This window comes from Antechinus flavipes, chromosome 4 (assembly GCF_016432865.1).
Source record: "Antechinus flavipes isolate AdamAnt ecotype Samford, QLD, Australia chromosome 4, AdamAnt_v2, whole genome shotgun sequence".
Lineage (NCBI taxonomy): Eukaryota > Metazoa > Chordata > Mammalia > Dasyuromorphia > Dasyuridae > Antechinus > Antechinus flavipes.
Genome location: NC_067401.1, coordinates 241,743,072 through 241,767,076, shown reverse-complemented (window position 1 = coordinate 241,767,076; position 24,005 = coordinate 241,743,072). Strand labels below are relative to the sequence as shown.

Sequence of the window (24,005 nt, the reverse complement as noted above, 5' to 3'; positions counted from 1 at the left end):
GAAAAGATAGTAGCTGGGGCTTTGAAAGATAGGATTTAGATAAGCAGAAAGGGAGGTAGGAGGGTAGTCCAAGCAGAACAAAAAGAGCACCTTGGCTGAAATGCATATGGCATGTTTTGTACTTGCTTGAAGTACTTGGGAGACTTGGAAATAGCAGGAAGGATTAGAATAAATGAGTTTAGGTTATGAAAATCTTCAAAAACCATACTGTTTCGAGTGCAACTTGTAGAGAGCCATAATGAGTTTTTACAAACTACAAATTACAAAATATTACTAATTAGTAATCCAAATTGGAATTTCATTAAATGCCAAAACCAACATCCTAATGATGACAAATGTATAAGAAAATTGTTTAGTAACTTCAGAGGAATAATAGATGTAGAAACAAAATCACAGAAAGTTGACAGAGATGGCAAGAGATTGAATGACTTGGCCAGTCTTGCAGTTAACAAGTATCAGAGATAGATATAAACATAGCTCTTACTGACTCTAAGGTATTCTATTCACTCCACCATTGAACACTTTTAGTCTTGTTTTAAAAGTATCATTTTTATAGCATTTTTATTGTTGTTTGATTATTTTTCAATTAGGTTTCTTTGTTGAGCCCATTTGGGATTTTCTTAGCAAAGCTACAAGACTGGTTTGCCATTTCGTTCTGGAGCTCCTTTTACAGATGAGGAAACTGAGGCAAACGGGTTAAATGACTTGCCTAAGGTTTCACAGCTAGTGTCTGAAGCTAAGTGCTTTATCCAATGCACCATCTAGCATCCTTTTTTTGTTTTGTTTTGTTTTGTTTTTATTTTTTTTTATTATAGCTTTTTATTTACAAGATATATGCATGGTAATTTTTCAGCATTGACAGTTGCAAAACTTTTTGTTCCAATTTTCCTCCTCTTTCCCCCATCCTCTCCCACAGATGGCAGGTAGACCAATACATAGCATTCTTTTATGGCATCGTTTCCTCAAATTATATTAGTATATTAATTGGCTATATCACTTAGTTTTGATGAACTTGTTTGTTTTTTCTGTCTTTTACTATAAGATGGTCCTTTAGGAGAATAGAAAAGAAGGGGTATACAATTGATAAATATGTGATATTTTTAAATTATTAATTTTAATGCTATTGATTAAAAAACAGAATTAAATGCTTCACTTAAAATATCCATCCCTATTCCCTAGAAGCCTGTTTCCCTCCATATTATCTCAATGAAGTATCTCATATTCATGATCTGAAAAAATAAAATGATACTTAAAGTGTTATTATCAACTAATAAACTGCTATGATAATTGTTTGTACAGGTATGCTGGTATCCTCCTAGGCATCACAAATTCATTTGGTACTATTCCAGGAATGATTGGACCAGTCATTGCTAAAAGTCTAACACCTAATGTAAGTAAACATTACAAACAGTTCAAAATTGAATATATTTTAATTACAATGTATTTTGAGTGTGTACTTTGATTCTTCAGTATGAATACTTATGAATATTTATATTGAATATTTATAGTTTAATTGCTTTTTAAGTAGTAGATGGTTAAAGACTTTGTGCCTGGGAAGCTCCTATATAATTACATTTGTGTGACATTTTTTGTATTAGTTAACATTCGATTAATGTTTATTAAACATTGCAAGTTAGATAAGATACAATCCCTGCCTTCATGGATTTAATAATCTAATGGAAAGTGTGTATATAACCATAAAATATTGAGTAAACAAATCAGAAAATTGCAGAACAAAATTTGCCATGTTGTCCTAAGGGAGAAGGTCATTAACTACCAGGTGAGTCCAGGAGAGTTTAATAAAAAAAAAAAGACAATATTTGAATTGGGTTTTAAAGTATGACTAGGAATTCAACAAGTTAATACATTAGGGGAAAGGGCATTCCAAAAATAGGGAAGAATATGAGCAAAGGCCAAAACAAGGTTTTTAGTTTTGTTTTGTTTTATTAATTTATTTTTAATAATAGCTTTACTTTTAGCATTCACTCTTGCAAAACCTTGCATTCCACATTTTTCTCCCTCCCTTTCCCCTAACTCCTTCCCCAGATAGTAAATAATCTAGTATAGGTTAAATATGTACAATTCTTCTAAACATATTTGTACATTTGTCAAAGCAAAAACAGTTTTTAAGTTTTATTGATTTGTTTATAGTTTATATTATAAACATTTATAGATTATCCCCTCAATATGAGGTGTCTTGTATCAAAGTAAAACAGTTTAATAAAACTAATAACACAGTAACTTGATATGAAAATGTATGCAACATTCCACATCTATGGGACCCAAACACATATACCACTATTTTTAAAAAATTAGCAAATATCTTTTCTCTCCAGTCCCCTCATTTCATAGATGAGGAGCTGAGGTTAACTGATCAAGTTCACACGTATGGTATGCTTTTAAAAAAAGCCAGTAAACTAACAGTTTAAATTCAATCTTTTTCATTCTCTCAGTAGTACTGTTGTTGAGAAAAGTATTTGATATTCTTAGTCCCAATTAATGTAATTAAAAAGATGCTTTATCCCTTATATCATCAGATAGAACACTTCTTTGAGTTGCAGAATTATTTAATCAAATGTATAAAACATGTGTAAATAATCCTAGAGATCTCTATTAAATTATTGGGCTTATTCCCAACTCCTTTACTGCTTTGGGTTATAGGTGTAAGGATTTAGTTCCTCAAAATGTAACAGTGGAAGCAGTTATTGAAATGGCTTTTCTTCAGGAATCTGTTAGCCCTAAAAGTATGTCTAAATCTTTTAACCAGTTCAAGCATATTTCCTCATCTGATTTCATCCAGTGGCCTAAGATGTTTCTGGCATCTTTAACATACTTTTGATTGATTGATTTAATAGATATCTATAAATTGTTTAGTTTATATATTTGGTTAACTTTGTCAGAGGCATGCTGACTTGATAGAAATGGCAAGAGTAGAACATCCTTTCAGTTATATTAATTAGGGCCGGAGAATGTGAAACATCCCTTTTCCATCATGCTGTTTCCTCTTTTTTAAGTGGCCAATGTAAGAAAATTAAATACAAATATATCTGTATATTTAAGATGAATTGTCTTTTACAAACCAGTGTGTAATTTTTGTATACATGATATTTAGTCATGGGTATGGTTAAATAGTTCTTGCATTTTCCTCTTCCATTTTAATTTCCTACTCTACTGTTTGAGAAAAATATATACATTTTTAAATATATTTAAGAACTTCCAGGTCTCACATTTTCTTCATCCATTTTATTTCCTAGTCTACCGTTTGAGAAAAATATATATGTTTTAAATTTTATTTAAGCACTTCAGGGTCAAGATATGATAACACATATTACTCTTTCCTCAAATGTACCAAGAAAAGAACTTAAAACACTTTAATTTTTACTTTTTATTTGTTATTGCCACTCAACGCTCTATAGCACTCTCTTTCTCCCCCTCTGACTGTCTTAATACCTGTCACTTTCAAAGTGAATCCCCAGAGGTCAGTAACTACTACTACTACTACTCTCATGATTCTAGGGGGTAATTCTGAGGTACTGAGTTCTAATTCTGCCAGCCAGTGTGTTTCCCAATTGATATAAATTAGTACTTCCAAAGAAGAGATATCAAAGGAAGGAACCAGGACTGATAGGCCTCAAACTGCTTTCTGTATCACAAGAATAGTTATAAACAGTTTTGTTAGGCCTAGCATTCTTGACACTACATTTGCATCTTTTTCCAAAATCATCTTTCTCTTACACAAGTCTGACCCTGACACTACCTTGCTCAAAAACATACAGTGGCTCCCTATTACCTGCAAAATAAAAGCCAAACTCCTTGGCTTGATATTTAATTTCATCTTTTCCCCACTTCGTGTACATTTGTATTCAGCCAGTCAAGAGTACTATCATTCCTAGTTAATCGTGCACTTTTCCATAGTTACTTTCATTTATGAAAGTCTTTCCCCCATATCTGGAATACACTCTCTTCCATCTCTGACTGTTGAAATGATTTTTTGGTTCTTCCAGGCTCACAAAGCCTTCACTACTTTCCACTTCCCAATGACATTGAATTCTCCTTCAGATTTCTTTTGAAACTTTATGGGGGACCCTTGTTTATCATTATTACATTGTACCTAATATCTACTTATTTGTTTGCATGCTTTCTCCCTCTCATTAGATTATAATTTCCTTGGAGGTAGGGACCGTTGTTTTTCCTCTGTATCATTAGTAGTTATCATGTTATTTTGAGAGTGGTCATATTTACAAAGTTTATTATTGTTGAATCTTTTTATAAGTATATAATTGAAATTCAAAGTGTGTTTATGGTACAATTATTATAAAATAAAACATTTTAAAGTCACTAGTAGAATTTTCATCTTCAAAACTGGAAGCTGTGTGGGAATTACAGTACAATTGATGAATTGACTGGTTTGTAAACCACCCATTGCCTCAAAGTAACACTGAAGTATTATTTTGTGCTGTAGGTTAAACAGAGCAGCTTTGTCTTAGGAATTCTGAGAAGCTGCCTTAAACAGTATTCTAGTAGAATAAATAATCATTGATTTATTCCCTTTTCTTCTGGTGCTACTGCACCACACCTGCCTCTCTGATTACTCACTCACAACACATTTAAGATGAACTTTTAGGATTTCTTTTTGACAAAACATTCATTTCATTTCAAACCAGTGTGACTTTTCAGTAGTGTTCCTGTTTCTCTCCCTTGTATTGTTCACATTTTTCTATTTTAGCTCACTCTGCCCTAATTCTTTCCTCTTCTCCCTGCTTTTTCTCCTCATTGCTTATTCAATTCTGACTGAATTTAAACTATTAAATTTGGAGGGGGGAGGGGAATTGTCCCCAAACTGAGCAAATTATCAAAAAATTTAGTGGAGTTTGGACCACTAAACTTTATAAAAGAGGTAATTTGTTTTTATATCTTTTGTTTTTACATCACCTAAATTTATTCCTGCATCACTTTTCTTCCCTCATTCCAGAGAACTATTCCTCATAACAAATAATTTTTTCTTAAAGGCAAGAAGAAAAATCAATAATACTGATCAGCATATCCAAAAAGTCTCATGTTATATGTAATATTCCACATCCTTGAACATCATCTTTTGCAAAGAAGTGGGAAGAAGTATCTTCTCATATCTCTTCTTTGAGATCAAGCTTATATTTTGTAATTTCACAACATTCTGTTTCACTCATTTTATGATAGTTGTTCTTTCCATTTACATTGTTGTAATGTATATTTTTTTCCCAACTCTCTTTCATTTTGTATCACGTCATATAAATCTTTCCATGCTTCTCTGTAGTCATCATTTTTGTAATTTCTTAAATCATTACAATATTTCATTGTATTCATGAACCACGATTAGGTTACCCATTTTTCAATTTATGGGCATCTGCTTTTTTTTCCCCTGTTCTTTACTAAAACAAAAGGTTCTGCTATAAATCTTTTGTTATATGTGTAACCTTTATCTTTAGCAATGATCTCCTTGGGGTATATGCCTAACACTGGTCCAAATGAATTTTTACAGGAAAGACCATACTTTTCCCACAATATTTTAGCTCCTAGTTTTGATATTTTTTTCATGCCTTTTTATGTTCCCACTATCCCCTAATAGAATAATGCTCCCAAATTTGGAGCTGTCTATAAATGCTTGCAAAAAAGTTTAGAAGTTTTGCAAGCATTTATAGATAGCTCCAAATATGGGAGCAAAAATTGAAATTTTTTTCTTTGCCTATCATGAAGTTTGCAGCCATTTTGCACCAATAAAATATGTTTCTTACTACCTCCATCACTCTCCCTCAAGAATCATTTCTTCTCAAGATATATGTTCCTATCTCTTATATATATCCAAAGTCAGCATGTAAGGCTTTCATGCTCTGAGCAGCACCCACTGCTTTACATGGCATTTGTGGCAGCCACAACCTCAACTTTTGTCATTGTCTCAGTAGCCGGGTGGCTTCAGGGGACTGGAACTTAAATCCTTTCACTGCCAGTCATTTATACCCAACTCAGGCAGAGAAAATGAGGTCAGTGAAACAAATTCCCAAATGCAGCTGCAACGTTGTCTAGTAGAAGTCCCAAAATCTTAAGCTACACTGTCATTTGCTTGGAATTGAGCTTCTTGGGTGTCGCTCCTTCCTGCACTATCCTCTCTCTGTTAGGACATAGATTTCACTCTTACTTAGATTTCACTCTTAATTTCAGAGTTTTGTGTACAGAACATCTGCATGCACACATTAGTCTTCCTTGTCTAGTAATATTTGCTGAGTTATAGTTGGCTCATGCTGCTGCCCATCTCGGGCAATCTGCTTCTAACTTGGCCCTAGCTAGGCTCTCAGAAGATTGTTGTTTGTTCACATTTGCAATTTCACTCGAAAGTCTTTGGATTTCTGAGTGACACACATTTCCAAGTCAACAATTATTATTAGTGGATAGTTTTACTGTGGTTCCTTACTCTATGGGTAAATGAAACTAGTTTCTGGTGACTTATACTCTCTTGATACAGGACTGTTCTTAAGCATTCCAGACTGGCATCTCTATGCAGAACAGATGACTGGTTGGGATCTATGAAAGCTAATATTGGTTCATGTGTTAGGACTTTGAGAAAGTCTTTGAAAGCTTATTCATGTCCTTTCACTCCCCTCCCCCAACCGGTCAGCCAGGATTCTCTTCCACAAAGCATTCCAGAGCCTCAATTCTCTTCCCCTGTTAAATTGCCTAGGACTTAACTATTTAAAGTACCCGACCCCACCCCACCCCTTTTTTTTTTGGCTCACATCTCAGAAAATGATCAAATGGGTAAAACTTTATAGTTTGATGTCTAGTGATTATTTTCCTCTGCCTTTCCTCTACCCCTTCCTAACTCCAGCTCAGAAATCAACTCCCTTACACTAACAATCCCAGATTCCAGAGATTGCATTTAATAATAGTGTTTTGAATTCCTTTTTTTTTTTTTTTTTTCCTTTTACAGAACACAGTGGAAGAATGGCAGATGGTGTTCTACATTGCTGCTGGTATTGATGTGTTTGGAGCACTTTTCTTCACAGCTTTCTCCAAGGGTGAAGTGCAAGACTGGGCTTTACATGGTTATCACAGGCATCTAAACTAAAAGAACCATGGAAAAAGCTACTCTCTTGATTCATTTTTATCATCATGTAACCTAAAAGTGCCTTTGATATTTGAATGCTTAAAAATTCCACCAAAAAATGTACTTATATACTTTTAAGACTTGAAATTATGAAATGTCACTACTTGATTTTGTGTGTGTGTGTGTAATTTAATATTTTTAATCATTTATAGTGAGAAAAGCATAGGCTGGAAGTTGTAATTTAGCTTCAGATACACAGCTATAAGAAAATAATTATGCATAGTAATTCAGGATCATCAAAAAAAAGTCAAAAAACATCAAATAGAAGTGTGCTATTTATTTCTTTTTAGAGAGCTATACACTTAGGAGAATTAGCTAAAGTGAACTTTATACCTTTCCACAAGTCGAATGGAGATTCTCAGGTATCAGTAAGGACTTGTTCTTATCTAAACTTCTCTCATGAACACACTTCACCCAGTTCTAGCCCAGCTTTACCATTTATAAGCTTTTGTGACTTTAGATGAGTCGCATAACTTTTTGGGGTCTCAGTTTCCTCATTTGTAAAAACACAAGTACTTGCATTTTTTACCTCACAGAGTTATTGTGAGGATAGCACAACATGTTCTCTAAGTCAGAGCTATTTTTAATCTACTCTCCCTCAGGTCTGAAAATTTAATGTTTCCATGGTGCTGCTAGCATCCATAGAATCTGCCCTAGTAATTGGTCTAATACAATTCAAAATGTCTTAAGGGTCCACTGTGTGTAAAACCTCGGGCAGCTCCCTGGAGAGATAAGAAGGGAGGGTTGTTGCCTTCATGGAGTTTACTCTTGGTCAGATGGCTTGTGGCAAGGGCAGCTTCATTTTCACCAACAGACCGTTTTTACCTAAATGTTTCTCCTCTGGCTCTTGGGGTGCAGAGGCCACCCATTGCCACATAGACCAAGATTTGCCAGTAATAGCTCAGTGCCATTGCTTAGATAGAGTTCTCATTATGTAGCTCTTAACTGACTGATGAAACTGCACTTTCAGAGCAGCCAGGGCTGGGGGAAATCTCAACTTCTGTGTATGTATTTGAGGTAACTTCCACCCACTCTGCTCAGCAAATTGAATTCTGAGTTGTCATATAGTCTGCAACACAGATTTAGATTCCTGCTCATTCTTAAATCATCCCACGAACCATACTTGGGACCAGCTGTCTGTGCCACTGTTTCTTCTGGTTCCAAATATAGGTGCCTGCTTCTTGAACTATTACAAAGACAGAACACATCTTCATTCCTCTAGGAGGCTTAACTTGCGCTTCTCTTTGCAATTCAAAGTAAAGGTAGTTTTTAAAGACCCAAATCATCCCAGGAAAGGTCCTGCTGCTTCTAGTCTCTGGGATTCAACCTCTCTGGGATTTACAAAGGGATTTTTTCCAACTTTTCAGCCAGTAATTTCAAAGCATGCTTTAAATAACTTTTATTTGATTTAGGTTTTGGCTAATGTTTTGTAACTGTTAGTCCTGTTAGCTTATCTTGTCTAGGATAACTTTTTTGTTACCTGTTGGGTGCAATTTTATGTAATTTATTTTTCAAACCCTATTCAGTCAGCATTTATTGTAAATACTTTTAATTTGTCATGTGGTGTTTCTTTTTTATGTCATTAAAATGAAGATTAAATGTGACTGTTCTGTTATCTTACAGTTTTTATAAGGATTTGTATTTTCTTACTCCATAAAACTAAAATGTTTTGTTTTCAAAATTAATAACATACTCTTTTTTTTTTTTTTTTTCCTGAGGCAATTAAGATTAAGTGACTTATCCAGGTTCACAGCTAGGAAATGTTAAGTGTCTGAGATCAGATTTGAACTCAGGTCCTTCTGACTTCAGGGTTGCTGCTCTATCTACTGTGCCACTTGGATGCCCTACCATAATCATTTTTAAAAGGGATGATATGACATAAGCACATTTTTTCTCTAAAAAGTTATCTTGAAACAAGAACATATTTTTTTTTTACTCTGCTATATCGTTCTTTAATATTAAGATAGATCTGTGATTTCATCTCTGTAGGAATTCCTTTCAGGGAAGCAGATCACACCCCATCTGTATCTCCCCATCATACTGAATTCTTGTCCATTCACCTAGCAAACCGTTGATACAGGGTCCATAAGCACTCTGCATGTCTTATGTGGCAGGGGAGAAGTGAAGCACAGAAACTATTCATCAGAGATTCCTTATCAATCATAGTATATAGCCCAGTTCATCATTTTCTGGTCACATTATTCATTGCATCTTTTATGCCACTTCTTTCAAGGTTTCTAGTCAAATGTGATCCTTTTCAGATAGGATCCTTAAAAGCTCACACACAAATCATTAGCTATGTATTTTTTTTTAATTTCAGTGTATCCTAGTTTATGAATATACTGTAATTTTTTTTTGATCAATGGAATTCTATGCTTCAACTATATCTAAAGTTTTTCAAATTGCCTTTTAATATTCTTCTTAAGTACTGTGAACTAAAAGCCATAGGCCTTATTGCTTAAATCTAACTATCCATGGTTAAGAATAACCATGGGGTTGAAGTTCTGGATCTCAGACTAGTCTAGTGGTGTAGACTCAGAATTGAAACAAAATGAGAGTCATGGATCATATAATACTTAACAAAAGAAGTTTTCTTAACCATAAATTGGGAAAAATATTCAGCCAAGATACAGTGTTGATTCAATTAGATGCAAATCTCACCTCTGCATCTGCCGGTCCAAAGGATGTGTTGACTCAACACGTTCAAGCCATAGTCCCCTTAACGAATTAAAATTTGAGAACTATTTCATTATTATGGGGGGTTGATAGAAAGAGAAGATGATAATCTTTTCTATAAGACTTCTCTATGTAATACAAGCCTTGTAGTAGTCCATGTAGTTCCTGTAACAGTTAAGAACAGAAATAAGAAAGTTATATTTCTATATTACTGATATCTTTTGCTTTTGTATTGGTCTTTTGAGTACCAAAAATTTAAGAGTTTTTGCAAACAAACAAAAAAAAAAAATGCTAACTACACATGGTATCAGACCTCATACCAAATGTTTCTTTCTTGGGGGAAAGTGAGGGAGGGAACAGAGTGTGCTTTCAAGCAGTTTGATCTGCCATAGGCTAACCTTTCTCCTGATTGTTTACATCATCAGTTTCCGTAGAAAGCCCAATTTTTCACAATATCATAGATAGGATACTAGACTTGTGGTCAGAAAGACCTAAATTCAAATCCTAACTCAGATGCCTAACCAATCATTTCTCTGAATTTCACCTCTTTCTCATCAAGCTGTAAAACCTACAATGCTATGATCACCCATACTTTAAATATTTGAATGCCTACTTTTTTTTTTTCATCTAATTCTGTAATGGAAACTTCTAGTGAGTTCCCAGGGCATAGAATAGATTAAGCAATTTGTCCAGAGTCATATTTTAGGAACAAAACTTAAACCTATGTCTTAAGGTATATAAAACCTGTATAGATAATCCCAATTCTAATCTGATGAGAACAAAAATATGCCATCCTGAATTCTGGAAAGCAATTTGGAAATATGCTTTCAATTCTTTTTAATTCTCTTTTTATTCCTTTTTTTTTTTTTTTTTTTTTTGGTGAGGCAATTGGGGTTAACTGACCTGCCCAGAGTTACACAGCTAGGAAATGTTTGTTAAGTGTCTGAGGCCAGTTTGAACATTTAATTGAAACTAGAAGAAAGAAAATGTAATTATAAATTTAGATAGGATACAGACACTAGTACTGTGAGGTGGGTACAGTTTAATGTTCCATTTGAAGAGTCCTTTAAAATATTATTAAGTCCTTTGTGGGGATATAAGGGTTGTATATGTTATTTTTATGTTGATATAGGGTTTGGAGAGGGGAAAGGCACTATAAACTTGGAGGACAGGATTGGCATCCCAAAGGAAAAGGCCTTAGAACTGAACCTTAAGGTTCTAAGAGATGAAGATGAAGAAGAAAGGGAGCATTCTAAGACAGCCTATGTATGTATGCAAAGGCACAGACATAGAAGATGAAATGTTGTATGTGGAGAACAGGAAGCTAATGCAGTTTGGCTGGAGCATAGGCAAGAGAAAGGAGGGAATAATGTGCAATAAGCCTAGAGACCTTACATGAAGTCAAGATTGTCAAGTCCTTTAAAGACTAAACAAGCCATGTTATTTTTATTTATTTATTTATTTATAGATGTGTTGTTTTCCTCTAATGAAATGGAACAAAAAGCAAGATGGTGCTTCTCTGGGCTCATGAGCAGGAATGACCTGGTTAAACCTGTTTTTTAGGAATTTCACTATCAACCTGTGGATGGATTGAGAAATGAGGGCCTGGAAGCAGAGAGACAAATTAGGGAACCAGGTGAAAGAAGAAGGGCAGAAATAAAGGGAAATGGGACAAAAAAGGAAGCGGGGAGGGAATAAAAAATGACTTCTGGGTAGTAAAATTGGATGCTTGAAGGATAGTAATACCCTCAACAGAAGGAAGATTAAAGGGATTAGATTATACATTTTCCAAAATGACATTGATACACTCTTCACTGTTCAAAATAAAGTTTCTCAGAATATTGATGAGGGAAATATCACTGAGAAAAATGGCCTCTTGGGTCCTCCTCAGAAAAATCAATCGAACCAGAATTGTGGGAGACTGCTTTGCCTTCTTAGAAATGTAACCAGCTCATTTCAGAAAAGCAAAAACAGAATTGTAAATTAAATGGAGTTGTCAATTTTTCTTTCCCTTGGAAACAGATGAATCTTCCTTAGCTGCTTTTGGCTTTTAGAGAAATTCAAGCAAACAATCAATAATTACAAAATCATGAGTAGTAAAAGTGATTTTTTTCAGAGAAGGAATCATATGGAAATTATGTTCTAGCAAAAAGCTTTATAAAGGAGAAAAGTGTATCTAAACAGGCACACTGAATAAGAAAATGAAGCATAGCATCTAAGTCTTCAACCCTTATTCTGTTTGGAGCAATTAGGAAGAAAACTGGTAATTTTCCAGGCTCCAGTTTACTTTCACTTTATCTCTGTTGCGGGAGGAGGCTAATGAGAAGGAAGGTTAGATTTCCTGTAGCACTCACAGAGTAGTCCTTCAGGATGATCCAATCCTTAGGCAACTGAGCTAAAGGTACTTCTAACATCTCTCCTCAGATTGGCAAAGCAAGAACTAAGCAAACTTTATGTCCCCACAATTAATGATTTTTGTAACATGCTCCTCTAAGGGAACACTAAATTCTGCTCATTTCACCAGCACTAGAACTCACCCCTCCTAGAGTGAAACAGACATATGGATGATATTTTTTACAAAACACCAGATTTAGCTGAAGTAAAACTTTTGTTATTGTCTATTTGTTTTTGTTCTAATAACTTCCACAGTGCAAAAACTTTAGCTTTGGTCACATATATTCAGAGGAAGCAAGTTCTAGTTTTTCAGATGCAAATTGTCCAGTTACAATACTCTATCTACAATGATAATTTCACAGAATTGCAGTCAGTAGCATATGTGTTTTCCACTGTTTTTCCAATAAGAACAGTAAGTTTGTACTGAGCTGTCCAAATTATCCCACTTTTGACTAACAATTTTGAAGATAGGTGGGATGAAGGATATGATCTAAAGACTGAACTAAGTAAAAGAAGTTAGCTGACCTATGTAAGGGCTAAACCTATGAGTCCTCAAACTTTTGTTTTCAGTATATTTATTCTATTAAAAATTATTGAGGATCTCTCCAAAGCGTTTTTGTTTATCTAGATTATATTTATAGACATTTACCATATTGGAAATAAAAACTATTTTTGAATTTGTAGACCCTCTAAAAGGGTTTCAGAGATCCCCAGGATTCTCTAGACCATACTTTGAGAACCACAGTGACATAGCGGCTATGACTGACATCCAACACTGGCCTTCAATCAAGTTAATGGTCCCAAACTATGTATTAATTAGTTTTTTTTTTAAGTTCATTAGTACTATTTCTTTTTAGTTTTTTTTTTCCTCTAATAGCTCCTCATTGCTCCTTAAAATGAAAAACAATTGCCATTTGTGGGATAAAAGCTCAAAATGAGAAAAATATTAAAAGTTTTGTAAATAATGTATTAGGACTTTTTTCACTTACAAAGTTGTTATATTTTAATGTGAGGATTTTACAATTGAGAACTTATTTATAGGACTTAGCTATGTCTATCCAACTATATGTCATAATTTAGATTATTGTCCACTTGACTTGTTCCCTTGTGGATATTATTAATTTAATTTAGGAGATTCTACAATATTCTGGGGCTTGGAACAATCAGCACAATGTCATCTGTGAATAAGTGTACCTACAATACTTCATCATGAATGAGTGAATGAATGAAGCCTTTTTTGTGTGCTTACTATGTACAAAACACTGGGGAAGTAAAAAAATAAGACAGTCCCTGCTCTTGAGAAACTTACTTTCTAATGGGGGGAAATAACACTTAGGAAAGATTTCAGCTCCAAGTCAGATGGATTAATCTGCCCTTAGAGTATATTCTCAAAGCAAATGCTAGTGAATTTTCCTTAATATTATTTCTACTAATAAAATCATATTGATCTCTGATATTGAAACATTTGACACTGCTTTGGGAAGCATTGCTATTCCAAAGGCTCTGGATTTTGGAGTAGTGGGCTGACTTCACTGGGATCTTAGGGGAGATAGTTTTCAAGGTTATGATGGTTTGATCTGTCACAAACTGCCTCTGTCTCTTCTTTACAACTCTACTGCTTCAGCTAAGTTGGCCTGTCTTCCCAGTGGGGGTGACAGTTGGTTGGCAGTTGGTGGGGATGGCTGAGCACGTAGGAGTTGCCTCTCCAGACAATGGCTGAGGTGGAATAAACTGAAAGCAGGATTGGAAGTGGGGTGGGGCTCTCACCCCACACAGCTCCTGCTTTACCACCTGCTAGTGGCAGCTGGCCAGCATTTGTTGCTGTTGGGGATAAGGAAGGGGGGTCCCTTGTCCACAAAGATTTCTTCATTTAGTGAGAGTTGAATTCTTTCAGTGAACTGAACTTGAAGCAAATTTGATGTCCTGGAGGCATAGTTATTCCCAAGGCTCTTAGGTTTTAGGTTCTTGGACTGTCTCCATTAGGGTCAGTCAGTCAGTCAATAAAAATTTATTAGGTACTGGCTATGTACCAGGCACTATGAGAAATGCTGGGAATACAGAGAAAGGCAAAGCTTTTAAGGTATTCACAATCTAATAGGAGAGACCACATGCAAACCACAGTATACAAATAAGATATATGTGGGATAATTTGGCAATATTTTCAAAAAATGAGTTCAGGGGGATTGTGTATTCTTGACAATCCAGTCAACTGTTTAAGTCTAAAAATGTGATCTGCTATAGACTATCATCTGTGAAATTTTTCCTGTTTCCTCTCAAAACCCATCAAGGATGTACATGTGCATTTTTCTCATTAAGCTTTTTTGTAGAAAAAGGAAAGTAGGCATATTTATAAGCAATTACACACATTTTCTTTGATTACCTTTTTTCAATAATAATGACTATCATTTTTTTAGAAGCATCTGGTATCTTCTCTTAAGATGTCTTGAATATTGTCCTCTAAGTGTCCTTAAAATTATGCCTTCAGGCATTAGGTGGCACAGTGGAGAGGTCACTGACTCTATCCACTAACTGGAGTCAGAGGGACCTAATTTCAAATTTAGTCTCAGATACTTAATAACTGTGTGACTCCAAGTCACTTAAATCTCAAAAAAAAAAAAAAAGAAAAGAAAAGAAAAAAACTAAAACTGAGTCCAATAAAATGGAGAAATATTCTACCCTAGATACTTGTTTTGCTTCAGTTGTTTCTCCTTTTTTTCTTTATTGTTATTCCTATTTTGCCAAACTGAGCCCTAAAAAGAGGAAACAATCAATGTGTGGAGAAGCTATGGAAAGATTAATGGAATGTTGCTAGAGCCATGAATTTGTCAAATCATTCTAGAAAACAACTTGGAACAATGTCAAGAAAATAACTAAAGTACTCTTACCCTTAGATCCAGAGGCCCTGCTCCTGGGCATATGTACTCCAAAGAGGTCAAAGTCAAGGGCAAAAAGACCCGATCTAATTCATAGCAGTAAACTTGTAGTAAAGCATTGAAAACAAAATGTGTATCTTCCATTTCAGAAATAGCTGAAGTGAGTGTCTATTATTTGAGAAATGGTTGTGGCATGTGAATATATGTATAACTTATTATGCAGTTAAAAAAAAGAAAAGAATGTGCTTGTAATTTATGCATATGATGATTTTATACATTATGCATATCCATGCTGGTTTACTTAAAAACTAGATGGAAAAAAATAGATATGATTAAGATTTCCAGCACCCCCTTCCAAAAAAGACTGATTTCTGTCTGGAGAAGAGCATGAAATTGGAGCTATGAAACTTATCTGTTCTCCTCTGAGAGGAGACACCAGATCAGCATTATGATGTCCAGCTATCCCTTTAAATATTGCTTAGCCTAAAGGAAATGTTGGTTTCATGCTTCTCTGCTGATGTACATGCCTTAATACAGAAGGAGTAACCCAAATCCTATCCAATGACTTGACTCTCTTCCCACTGAATGCCCAATACATAGATTATCAGAAAGTGAATAACAAATAAATCCACTTGTCCAAATGGATGTTGTTGTTTGTCCTTCATTCTGGAAGAGGACCATGACATCTGGGAGGTGATACTATGACATGCAAGTGAATTGAGTTTAAGTGAGGAAGGGCTGTACTGGCCACAGGCTCCTCTGGAGTCATCTGGGTCCAGTGGCAAGATATGGGCCAGGATGATTGGAGATGGCCCTAGATGCAGTGGGAGAGCTTAGCTTTTTTAAGCTAAAAGTTTAAAAGTTGATGCTCAAAAAGTTATCAAGCTGTGCATACTCTTTGATCCAGCAGTATTACTACTGGGCTTATACCCCATAGAGATCTTAAAGAAGGGAAAGAGACCTATATGTGCACTAATGTTCACAGCAACCCTCTTTGTAGTGGCCAGAAACTGGAAACTGAGTGGATGCCCATCAACTGGAGAATGGCTGAATAAATTGTGGTATGTGAATATTATGGAATATTATTGTTCTGTAAGAAATGACCAGCAGGAAGATTTCAGAAAGTCCTGGAGAGACTTACACGAACTGATGCTGGGTGAAATGAGTAGGATCAGGAGATCATTATATACTTCAACAACAATACTATATGATGATCAGTTCTGATGGACAGGGCCCCTCTTCAACAATGAGATGAACCAAAGCAGTTCCAATAGAGCAGTAATGAATTGAACCAGCTACACCCAGCAAAAGAATTCTGGGAGATGATATGAACCACTACATAGAATTCCCAATCCCTCTATTTTTGTCCGCCTGCATTTTTGATTTCCTTCACAGGCTAATTGTATACTATTTCAAAGTCCAATTCTTTTTGTACAACAAAATAACTGTTTGGACATTATTGTATTTAATTTATACTTTAACATATTTAACATGTATTAGTCAACCTGCCATCTGAGGGAGGGGGTAGGGGAAAGGAGGGGAAAAATTTGAACAAGGTTTGGCAATTGTCGATGCTGTAAAATTATCCATCCATATAACTTGTAAATAAAAAGCTATAATAAAAAAAAAAAGTTTAAAAGTTGGATCCAGATGGCTCCAGAGGAAACAGTGGGGCTGCTAATGGCTTTGCACAGCCCTCCCTCACTTAAATGAAATTCACTTGCTTGTCATGGCATTGATTCCTCCACATCTTCCTTCTGGAGAATGAAATCCAAATTGATAGCTAACAGAAAGCAGAGCTGTTATATAGAAATTAGCATATATCAAAAATACATCCAAAGAATAAGCTCTCCTACTTGGAGTGAGATATGTCAACTCAATTGAAAGAGTCCTCAATCTTACCCAAGCAGAAATTTTCCATTGTCTCTAATCTGGCTCACTGGAAATGTGGACATAATCAATGCATCGACTCATATATAACAACTTCTTATAAAAACTTTCCTCATCCTAGCACTCATCAACACCACTCTTCACTTAGGTACAGAGCATCAAGTAATCATTCTCTCAGCCAATGAGTCGAGTCTTAGGCAGATTGTAGGCTTGAACTTTATGTCACATGAAGAAACCAAAGAAACCTGAGGATATGTGTATGAACTTCAATAAACAATATATACAAAGGCTGCAGCAATACGTAAGAAAAGCTCACTAAAAAGAAGCTAAACTCTGAGTTAATGAAAGACAAATAATGGTTCTGGAGAACACATGAGGAAACAAACCTCTTTTCCTTGGCAGAAAGACAAGGATTCTAATAACACAATGTTGCATTCACTGTCGAATGTATTCACTGCATTGATTGATTTTGTTTTAACTCTCTTTTAAAAAAAATAATAAAGCCAAGTTCAACAGGTAGAGGGAAGAAAAAGCAGGGGTATATTCAGAAATGACTAATGTGTAAACAAAAGATATCAATAAAAGAGATTTTTTTTAAGTCTTCATTGATTTGAGTCTCCATGATAAGGGAAAAGTGGGGAACAAAGAAAGGCTGATGATGTAAAGTGAGTTTTACATTTTAGAATAGAGTGAAGTGGAATGGTATATTCAGTTAACTCTTGAGAAACTTGCAACAGAATCACATTTTAGGAAGCCATAAATTAGAATTAAATAGATATATTTCTTTTGTATTAGGTTTGGAGGTTTCTAGGTGGAGCTTCCATCCCTGAGGGCTTAGAAAACACAAAGAAAGAGATTGGAGTGACTGAAATTTAGAGCAGCTGAACTGAGATAAGCTCTTAGAACAATAGGAAGCTTAGACCTGGTCTCCCAGCCCCTCCCCCTCCTCCCATTCCACGTTGGTAGTTACAGCTGGAGTCCTGCTGTGATGGAATCTGGAAAGAAAATGTTCAGTCCTTTCACATTCATTCTGAATATTTGATCCTGAAACATAGCACAAGTTATTAAGACTACAATATGAAAAACTCTTGTTAATGAGAAAACTCTTTAGTGCTCTATTTGATAGGGTCTCATCACAGGCATAGTATAAATTAAGAAAACAAAATCAAAAATACATCCAAATTCAACATCACCTACTGCTTAAAGGAAACAAATTAACTGTCACTATGAAACCTTAATTTGATTTAAGTATTAACTACTGAGAAGTTTTTCCCTCTTCTTGACGGTTTCCAGAAAACTATATGCTCAGAATGTTCGATGATCAGCTAAGGAAAAATTAGGTTCTTCTCAGTGGTTCAGTGATCTAAGGCAATCCCAACAGACTTTGGATAGAAAATGCCATCTGCATTCAGAGGAAGAACTATTGATAAAATGGAAATCAACACATGCTACGTTTACTTCTTCTATTTTTTTTTCTTTCTCTCCAATGTTTTTTTCCCTTTTGTTCTGATTTTTCTCTCTCAACATGATTCATAAAGCAATGTGTTTTAAAAATAAATAATTTTTTTAATTAAAAAAAGAAAAAATCTATATACTCTGGCCTTTCACCTTTTCTCTGTATGTATCTCTGCTTCAAATGTGTTTCTTTTAAATAACATAGTAGGATTCTGGCTTTTAATTTGCTCTGCTCTCTGCTTCTGTTTTATGTGAGAGTTCCTCCCATTTATAGTTAAAATTACTAATTCTGGCTTTCCTATCATCCTATTTTTCCCAGGTTATACTCTTCTCTCTCTTTTTCCCTTTTCCCTCCCTACCAGTGTTTTGCTTCTGACACTCTCTTTCAGTCTGCTCTCCCTTTTCAGTAACTATATGAAATGAAAAACTTTACTTTTTATATTAATAGACAGATTTCCATGCCCCTGGCCCTCAATTGGTGAGTAAAATTTTAAAAAGTCAAATATTGTGTAATTGTTCTAAGCTTCCTGGCACATGGGTTTGACTATGCAAGTTACAGATGAAAACTTTCCTCTTACATTTGACAGAGATCAAATGACTGGTAATTTAAACCAGCCAGAATCAGTGATTAGGAGAATGTGCTGACAATAATGCATAATATTACAGTTGCATGATTCATACTATTTACTCAGTTTCTTATATCATGTCAAAATAGTCAATATTTTAACTAGCCTTTACTAATTCAGTTCTAAAATGTCATGACTATATTCTATGGAAACTGAAAAATTCATGTTTTAACAACAAAACATGTATTTCCTACTTCTTGCTCCCCCGTCAAAAAAACTTGTCTGTCATGTATTCTTAAATGCATACACACATTCATACCTCATTTTGTATAAGTAAGAAAAATCTAATATAGTTAGGCTAAATTCATTATCAAAATTCTTGGTTATCCAAACACTCTTAAAAGTGCAAGCTACAAAAACAGCCTACTGTATTTTTTTAATACATAAATCAAATATTTGATGTATCTTTGTCAACAAAAAAGAATTGAGTGAAAACATACAAAAAGTATGTTGTTGTTGTTTTTTTAATGTGCTGATTTCTGAAAGAACAGAGCTGTCCATGGGTGCTGCAATTAACAAGTATTTGTTAATGTTTATGGCAGCCCTTTTTATAGTGGCAAGAAACTGGAAACTGAGTGCATGCCCATCAGTTGGAGAATGACTGAATAAATTGTGGTATATGAATGTTATGGAATATTGTTCTGTAAGAAACGATCAGTAGGATTATTTCAGAGACTAGAGAGACATATGAACTGATGCTAAGTGAAAAGAGCAGAACCAGGAGATCATTGTACATGGCAACAACAAGATTACACGATGATCAATTCTGATGGACATGGATCTTTTCAACAATGATTCAGGCCAGTTCCCATGATTTTGTGATGAAGAGAGCCATCTACACCCAGAAAGATAACTGTGGAAACTGAGTGTGGATCACAACATAGTATTTTCCCTTTTTTTGTTGTTGCTTGCTTGTATTTTATTTTCTTTCTATTTTTTCTGGTTTTGATTTCATTTTTCTTGTGCAGCAAGATAATTGTGTAAATATGTATGCATATGTTGAATTTAACATATATTTTTACCATGTTTAACATAGATTATTTGCCATCTAGAGGAGGGGAGGGGGGAAGAAGGGAAGAATGGAACACAAGATTTTGTAAGGGTTAATGTTGAAAAATCATGCATGCTTATGTTTGGAAAATAAAAAGCTTTAATTAAAAAAAAATTTTAATTAAAAATAAATTTAAAAAACAAGCACTTATTAAGAGCTTGCTATTAGGACAGGCACCATGTAAACCGCTGAGGAACATGAAATGCAAAATAGCCCTCAGGCTCCAAGGGGCATTCTAATTTAGAATGAGGCAATGTGACACAGTATAGTCAGTGCTGGAGTTGGAGTCAGAGGATTAAATCCTGGCTCTTCTCTTTGCTGCCAATGTGACCTTGGATAAGACTCCACTCCTTTGGATCTCAAATTCCTCATCTATAATGAGAGAACAGATTAAATGACCTTTGGGGTCCCTTCCAAAACTAAATTTATGATCTATAATTTTAATCCTGTGCTTGATCCCTTCATCCATTTCTACCCCTCCCCCTTCCCCATGGCTAAGCATCCCATTAGGTAAGAAAGTGGTTGGTACAACTTCTACTAATATTTGTTTACATTTGCATATCACTTTAAGGCCTGCAAATACTTTATATGCATTATTTCCTTTCAATCTCACAAAACTCTATAAGGTTAGAACTACAAATGCTATCATCCCCATTTGTAAAGTCTTTTTTGTCTGAAACTGATTTTACCCATGAAAGGAAGTCTCTATAATGTAGAAACTCTCCAATGATACATTTTACTAATAATATAGTCTTAATATATTGCTTATAGCCAAGCAATATAGTCAGAAATGGGACTTAAACCCAGTTACTTTCTAACTTTGAATCTGGATCTAAGCTTTTATAGATAGATAGATAGATAGATAGATAGATAGATAGATAGATAAAGATTATAAATCCCACCAATACAACTATCATGGCAAAACTAACATATTTGTTATTAGTCTTTCCCATTACTCTCCCTTGACTTCCACTTCCCAACATTCCTCACATACCCTTTTTTTATTTTATGATTTATCTCCCTCAAGATAGCACTCACATGCATCAAAAATTGGAAAGGAAAGGTGATGATCCTGAACCATAGTTAATCCTGTATTTGTGTGTGTGTGTGTGTGTGTGTGTGCATGTGCGCGTGCTTATGTATGCCCATTGACAGATATAATGTCTCCAGCTCCATTCTATATGAACTTCTATGATCCCAAGAATTGTCTGTACATAAAAAGTCAGAAGATCTTTCCCTTTATTTTTGAATCGGGGTTTTTATTCTTTTTTTAAGATCATGGTTTATTTAGTAGCCTGGTAAAAGCTACAGTCCCCTTCTCAGAATTATATTTTTAAATTCATAAGATTACAGAGGAATTCAACATTTTTTTAGCAAATAATTTCATGACTGCTGCTGAGTGAAGTGAGCAAAACCAGATTATGTGTTGATCAACTATGATAGACTTAGGTCTTTTCAGGAATGCAGTAATCCAACACAATTCCAGCAAACTTGGGATGGAAAATGCCATCCATGTCCAGAGAGAGAATTATGGAGGCTGAATGTGGATCAAAGTATACTATTTTCACCTTTTTTGTTTGTTTGACTTGTCTTTATCATGGTTTTTTCCCCTTTTGATCTGATTTTTCTTGCACAACATAACAATCTAGAAATATGTTGAAAAGGATTGTATATATATACAACTTATATTAGACTGCATGCTGTCTTCGAGAGGGGGAAATTGAGAGATGGAAATTTAAAAAATTGGAACTTAAAATCTTACAAAATGGATGCTACAAAACTATCTTTCCATGTATTTGGGAAAAAATAAAATATTATTAAGGGGGGAAAAGAACAAGCAAAAAACAAATAAACATAATTTCATGAATCCCGATCCATGGTATATAGTATAAACTTAATAAATATTAATTGTTTAAAGAACAGGATTCTATATGATAGGGAGCAACAGAGAGAGAAAGACTGAGAGAAAGAGAGAGAAGATAAAACAATGAGCTTTTGGATGCTGGTATGACCATGAAATTTCAAGAGAGAATGAGAGAAGCAGATAAATTAAAAGACTGTAGCTATTTCCTGGATGTAAACAATAACGATGGTAAAAAAAAACTTCACCATCTCCTGCTTCCTACTAGCTCTCTTAATGAGCCTATTTTCTATTTTTTTGTCCTTCAATGTTTACTTTATATATTGTATTGGCCAAATGTTTTTTTTTAAAAGATATTGGTTTTAATAAGATTGTTCAGTGTACAATTGTGTCTGAGATAAAGGGGAAACTAGTAGAGTGAGAGACTGTGGTTGTTCTAGAAATGAAAAAGAAATTCTCTTTCCAAATTACCAAAAGGGTTCCTGTCTGGATGCCAAAAATGTTACTGATAACTCTTCAAAAGCAAAGTGATTTCAGATCACCATAGACTCTCCTAATGAAAGAAAAGGCTAACCAGCAGCATTAATTTTGGTAAAATCTTCCTCCCCATCCCCTCCCCCAAGCCCAATGAGACAACTGACCTTAAGAAATTCTTCTGCTAGGGAAAGGGACCTGGATGTGCAAAAATGTTTGTGGCAGCCCTCTTTGTAGTGGCCAGAAACTAGAAACTGAGTGGATGCCCATCAATTGGAGAATGGCTGAATAAATTGTGGTATATGAATATTATGGAATGTTATTTTTCTGTAAGAAATGACCAGCAGGATGATTTCAGAAAGGCCTGGAGAGACTTACATGAACTAATGCTGAGTGAAATGAGCAGTACCAGGAGATCATTATATCCTTCAAGAACAATATTACATGATGATCAATTCTAATGGACATGGCTCTCTTCAACAATGAGATGAACCAAATCAGTTCCAATAGAGCAGTAATGAAATGAACCAGCTACACCCAGCGAAAGAATTCTGGGAGATGACTATGAACCACTACATAGAATTCCCAATCCCTCTATTTTTGTCTGCCTGCATTTTTTATTTCCTTTACAGGTTAATTGTACACTGTTTCAAAGTCTGATTCTTTTTGTACAGCAAAATAACTGTATGGACATGTATATATATATATATACATATATATATATATAGTATTTAACTTATACTTTAACATATTTAACATGTATTGGTCAATCTGCCATCTGGGAAGGGAGAGGGGAAGGAGGGGGAAAATTGGAACACAAGGTTTTGTGATTGTCAATGCTGAAAAATTACCCACGCAATATATCTTGTAAATAAAAAACTATAAAAAAAGAAAAGGAAAGAAATTCTTCTATTCATTGCACTCTATCTTTAGGTTTAAAGAAATGACATCTCCCAGTTGTGAATTAATCCATCATTCTGGAAAGCAATATGAAATCATACCCAAAGGGCTATCAAACTGTACATACCCTTTGATCCAGCAGTGTCTCTACTGGGTCTGTATCCCAAAAATATCATTAAAAAGGGAAAAGGACTCATATGTGTAAAAATGTTTGTAGCAGCCCTTTTATATGGTGACAAGGTTCCTTGTCACTAGAAACTGAGTGGGTGTCCATCAGTCAGAGAATGACTGAATAAGTTATGGCATATGAATATTATGGAATATTACTGTTCTATAAGAAACAATCAGCAGAATGATTTCAAAGAGTCCTGGAGAGATTTACATGAACTGATGCTGAGTGAAGTGAGTAGAACCAGGAGAACATTGTACATAGCAATAACAAGAATATATGATGATCAATTCTGATGGATATGGCACTTTTCAACAGCGAGGTAATTCAGTCCAGTTCCAATGATCTTGTGATGAAAAGAGCCATTTGCACCCAGAGAGAGGACTATGGGGACTGAGTGTGGATCACAACAGAGTGTTTTCACTTTTTTGTTATTGTTGTTTGCTTGTATTTTGTTTTCTTTTTCATTTATTTCCTTTTTGGTCTGATTTTTCTTAT

The 24,005-nt window shown here is 34.8% G+C and overlaps 1 protein-coding gene across 2 annotated transcripts in view; it reads left to right on the top strand.

Moving 5' to 3' along the window:
- SLC17A5 (solute carrier family 17 member 5) overlaps positions 1-8,742 on the top strand; it is a 64,775-nt gene extending 56,033 nt beyond the window's left edge. For both annotated transcript variants that reach the window (XM_051997271.1, XM_051997272.1), the window contains 2 exons: positions 1,300-1,390; positions 6,962-8,742. In XM_051997271.1, the coding sequence (XP_051853231.1) occupies positions 1,300-1,390; positions 6,962-7,099 (229 nt within the window). In that variant the 3' untranslated portion in view covers positions 7,100-8,742. The remainder of the gene's footprint in view (positions 1-1,299; positions 1,391-6,961) is intronic.
- The last annotated feature ends 15,263 nt before the right edge of the window (positions 8,743-24,005 follow it).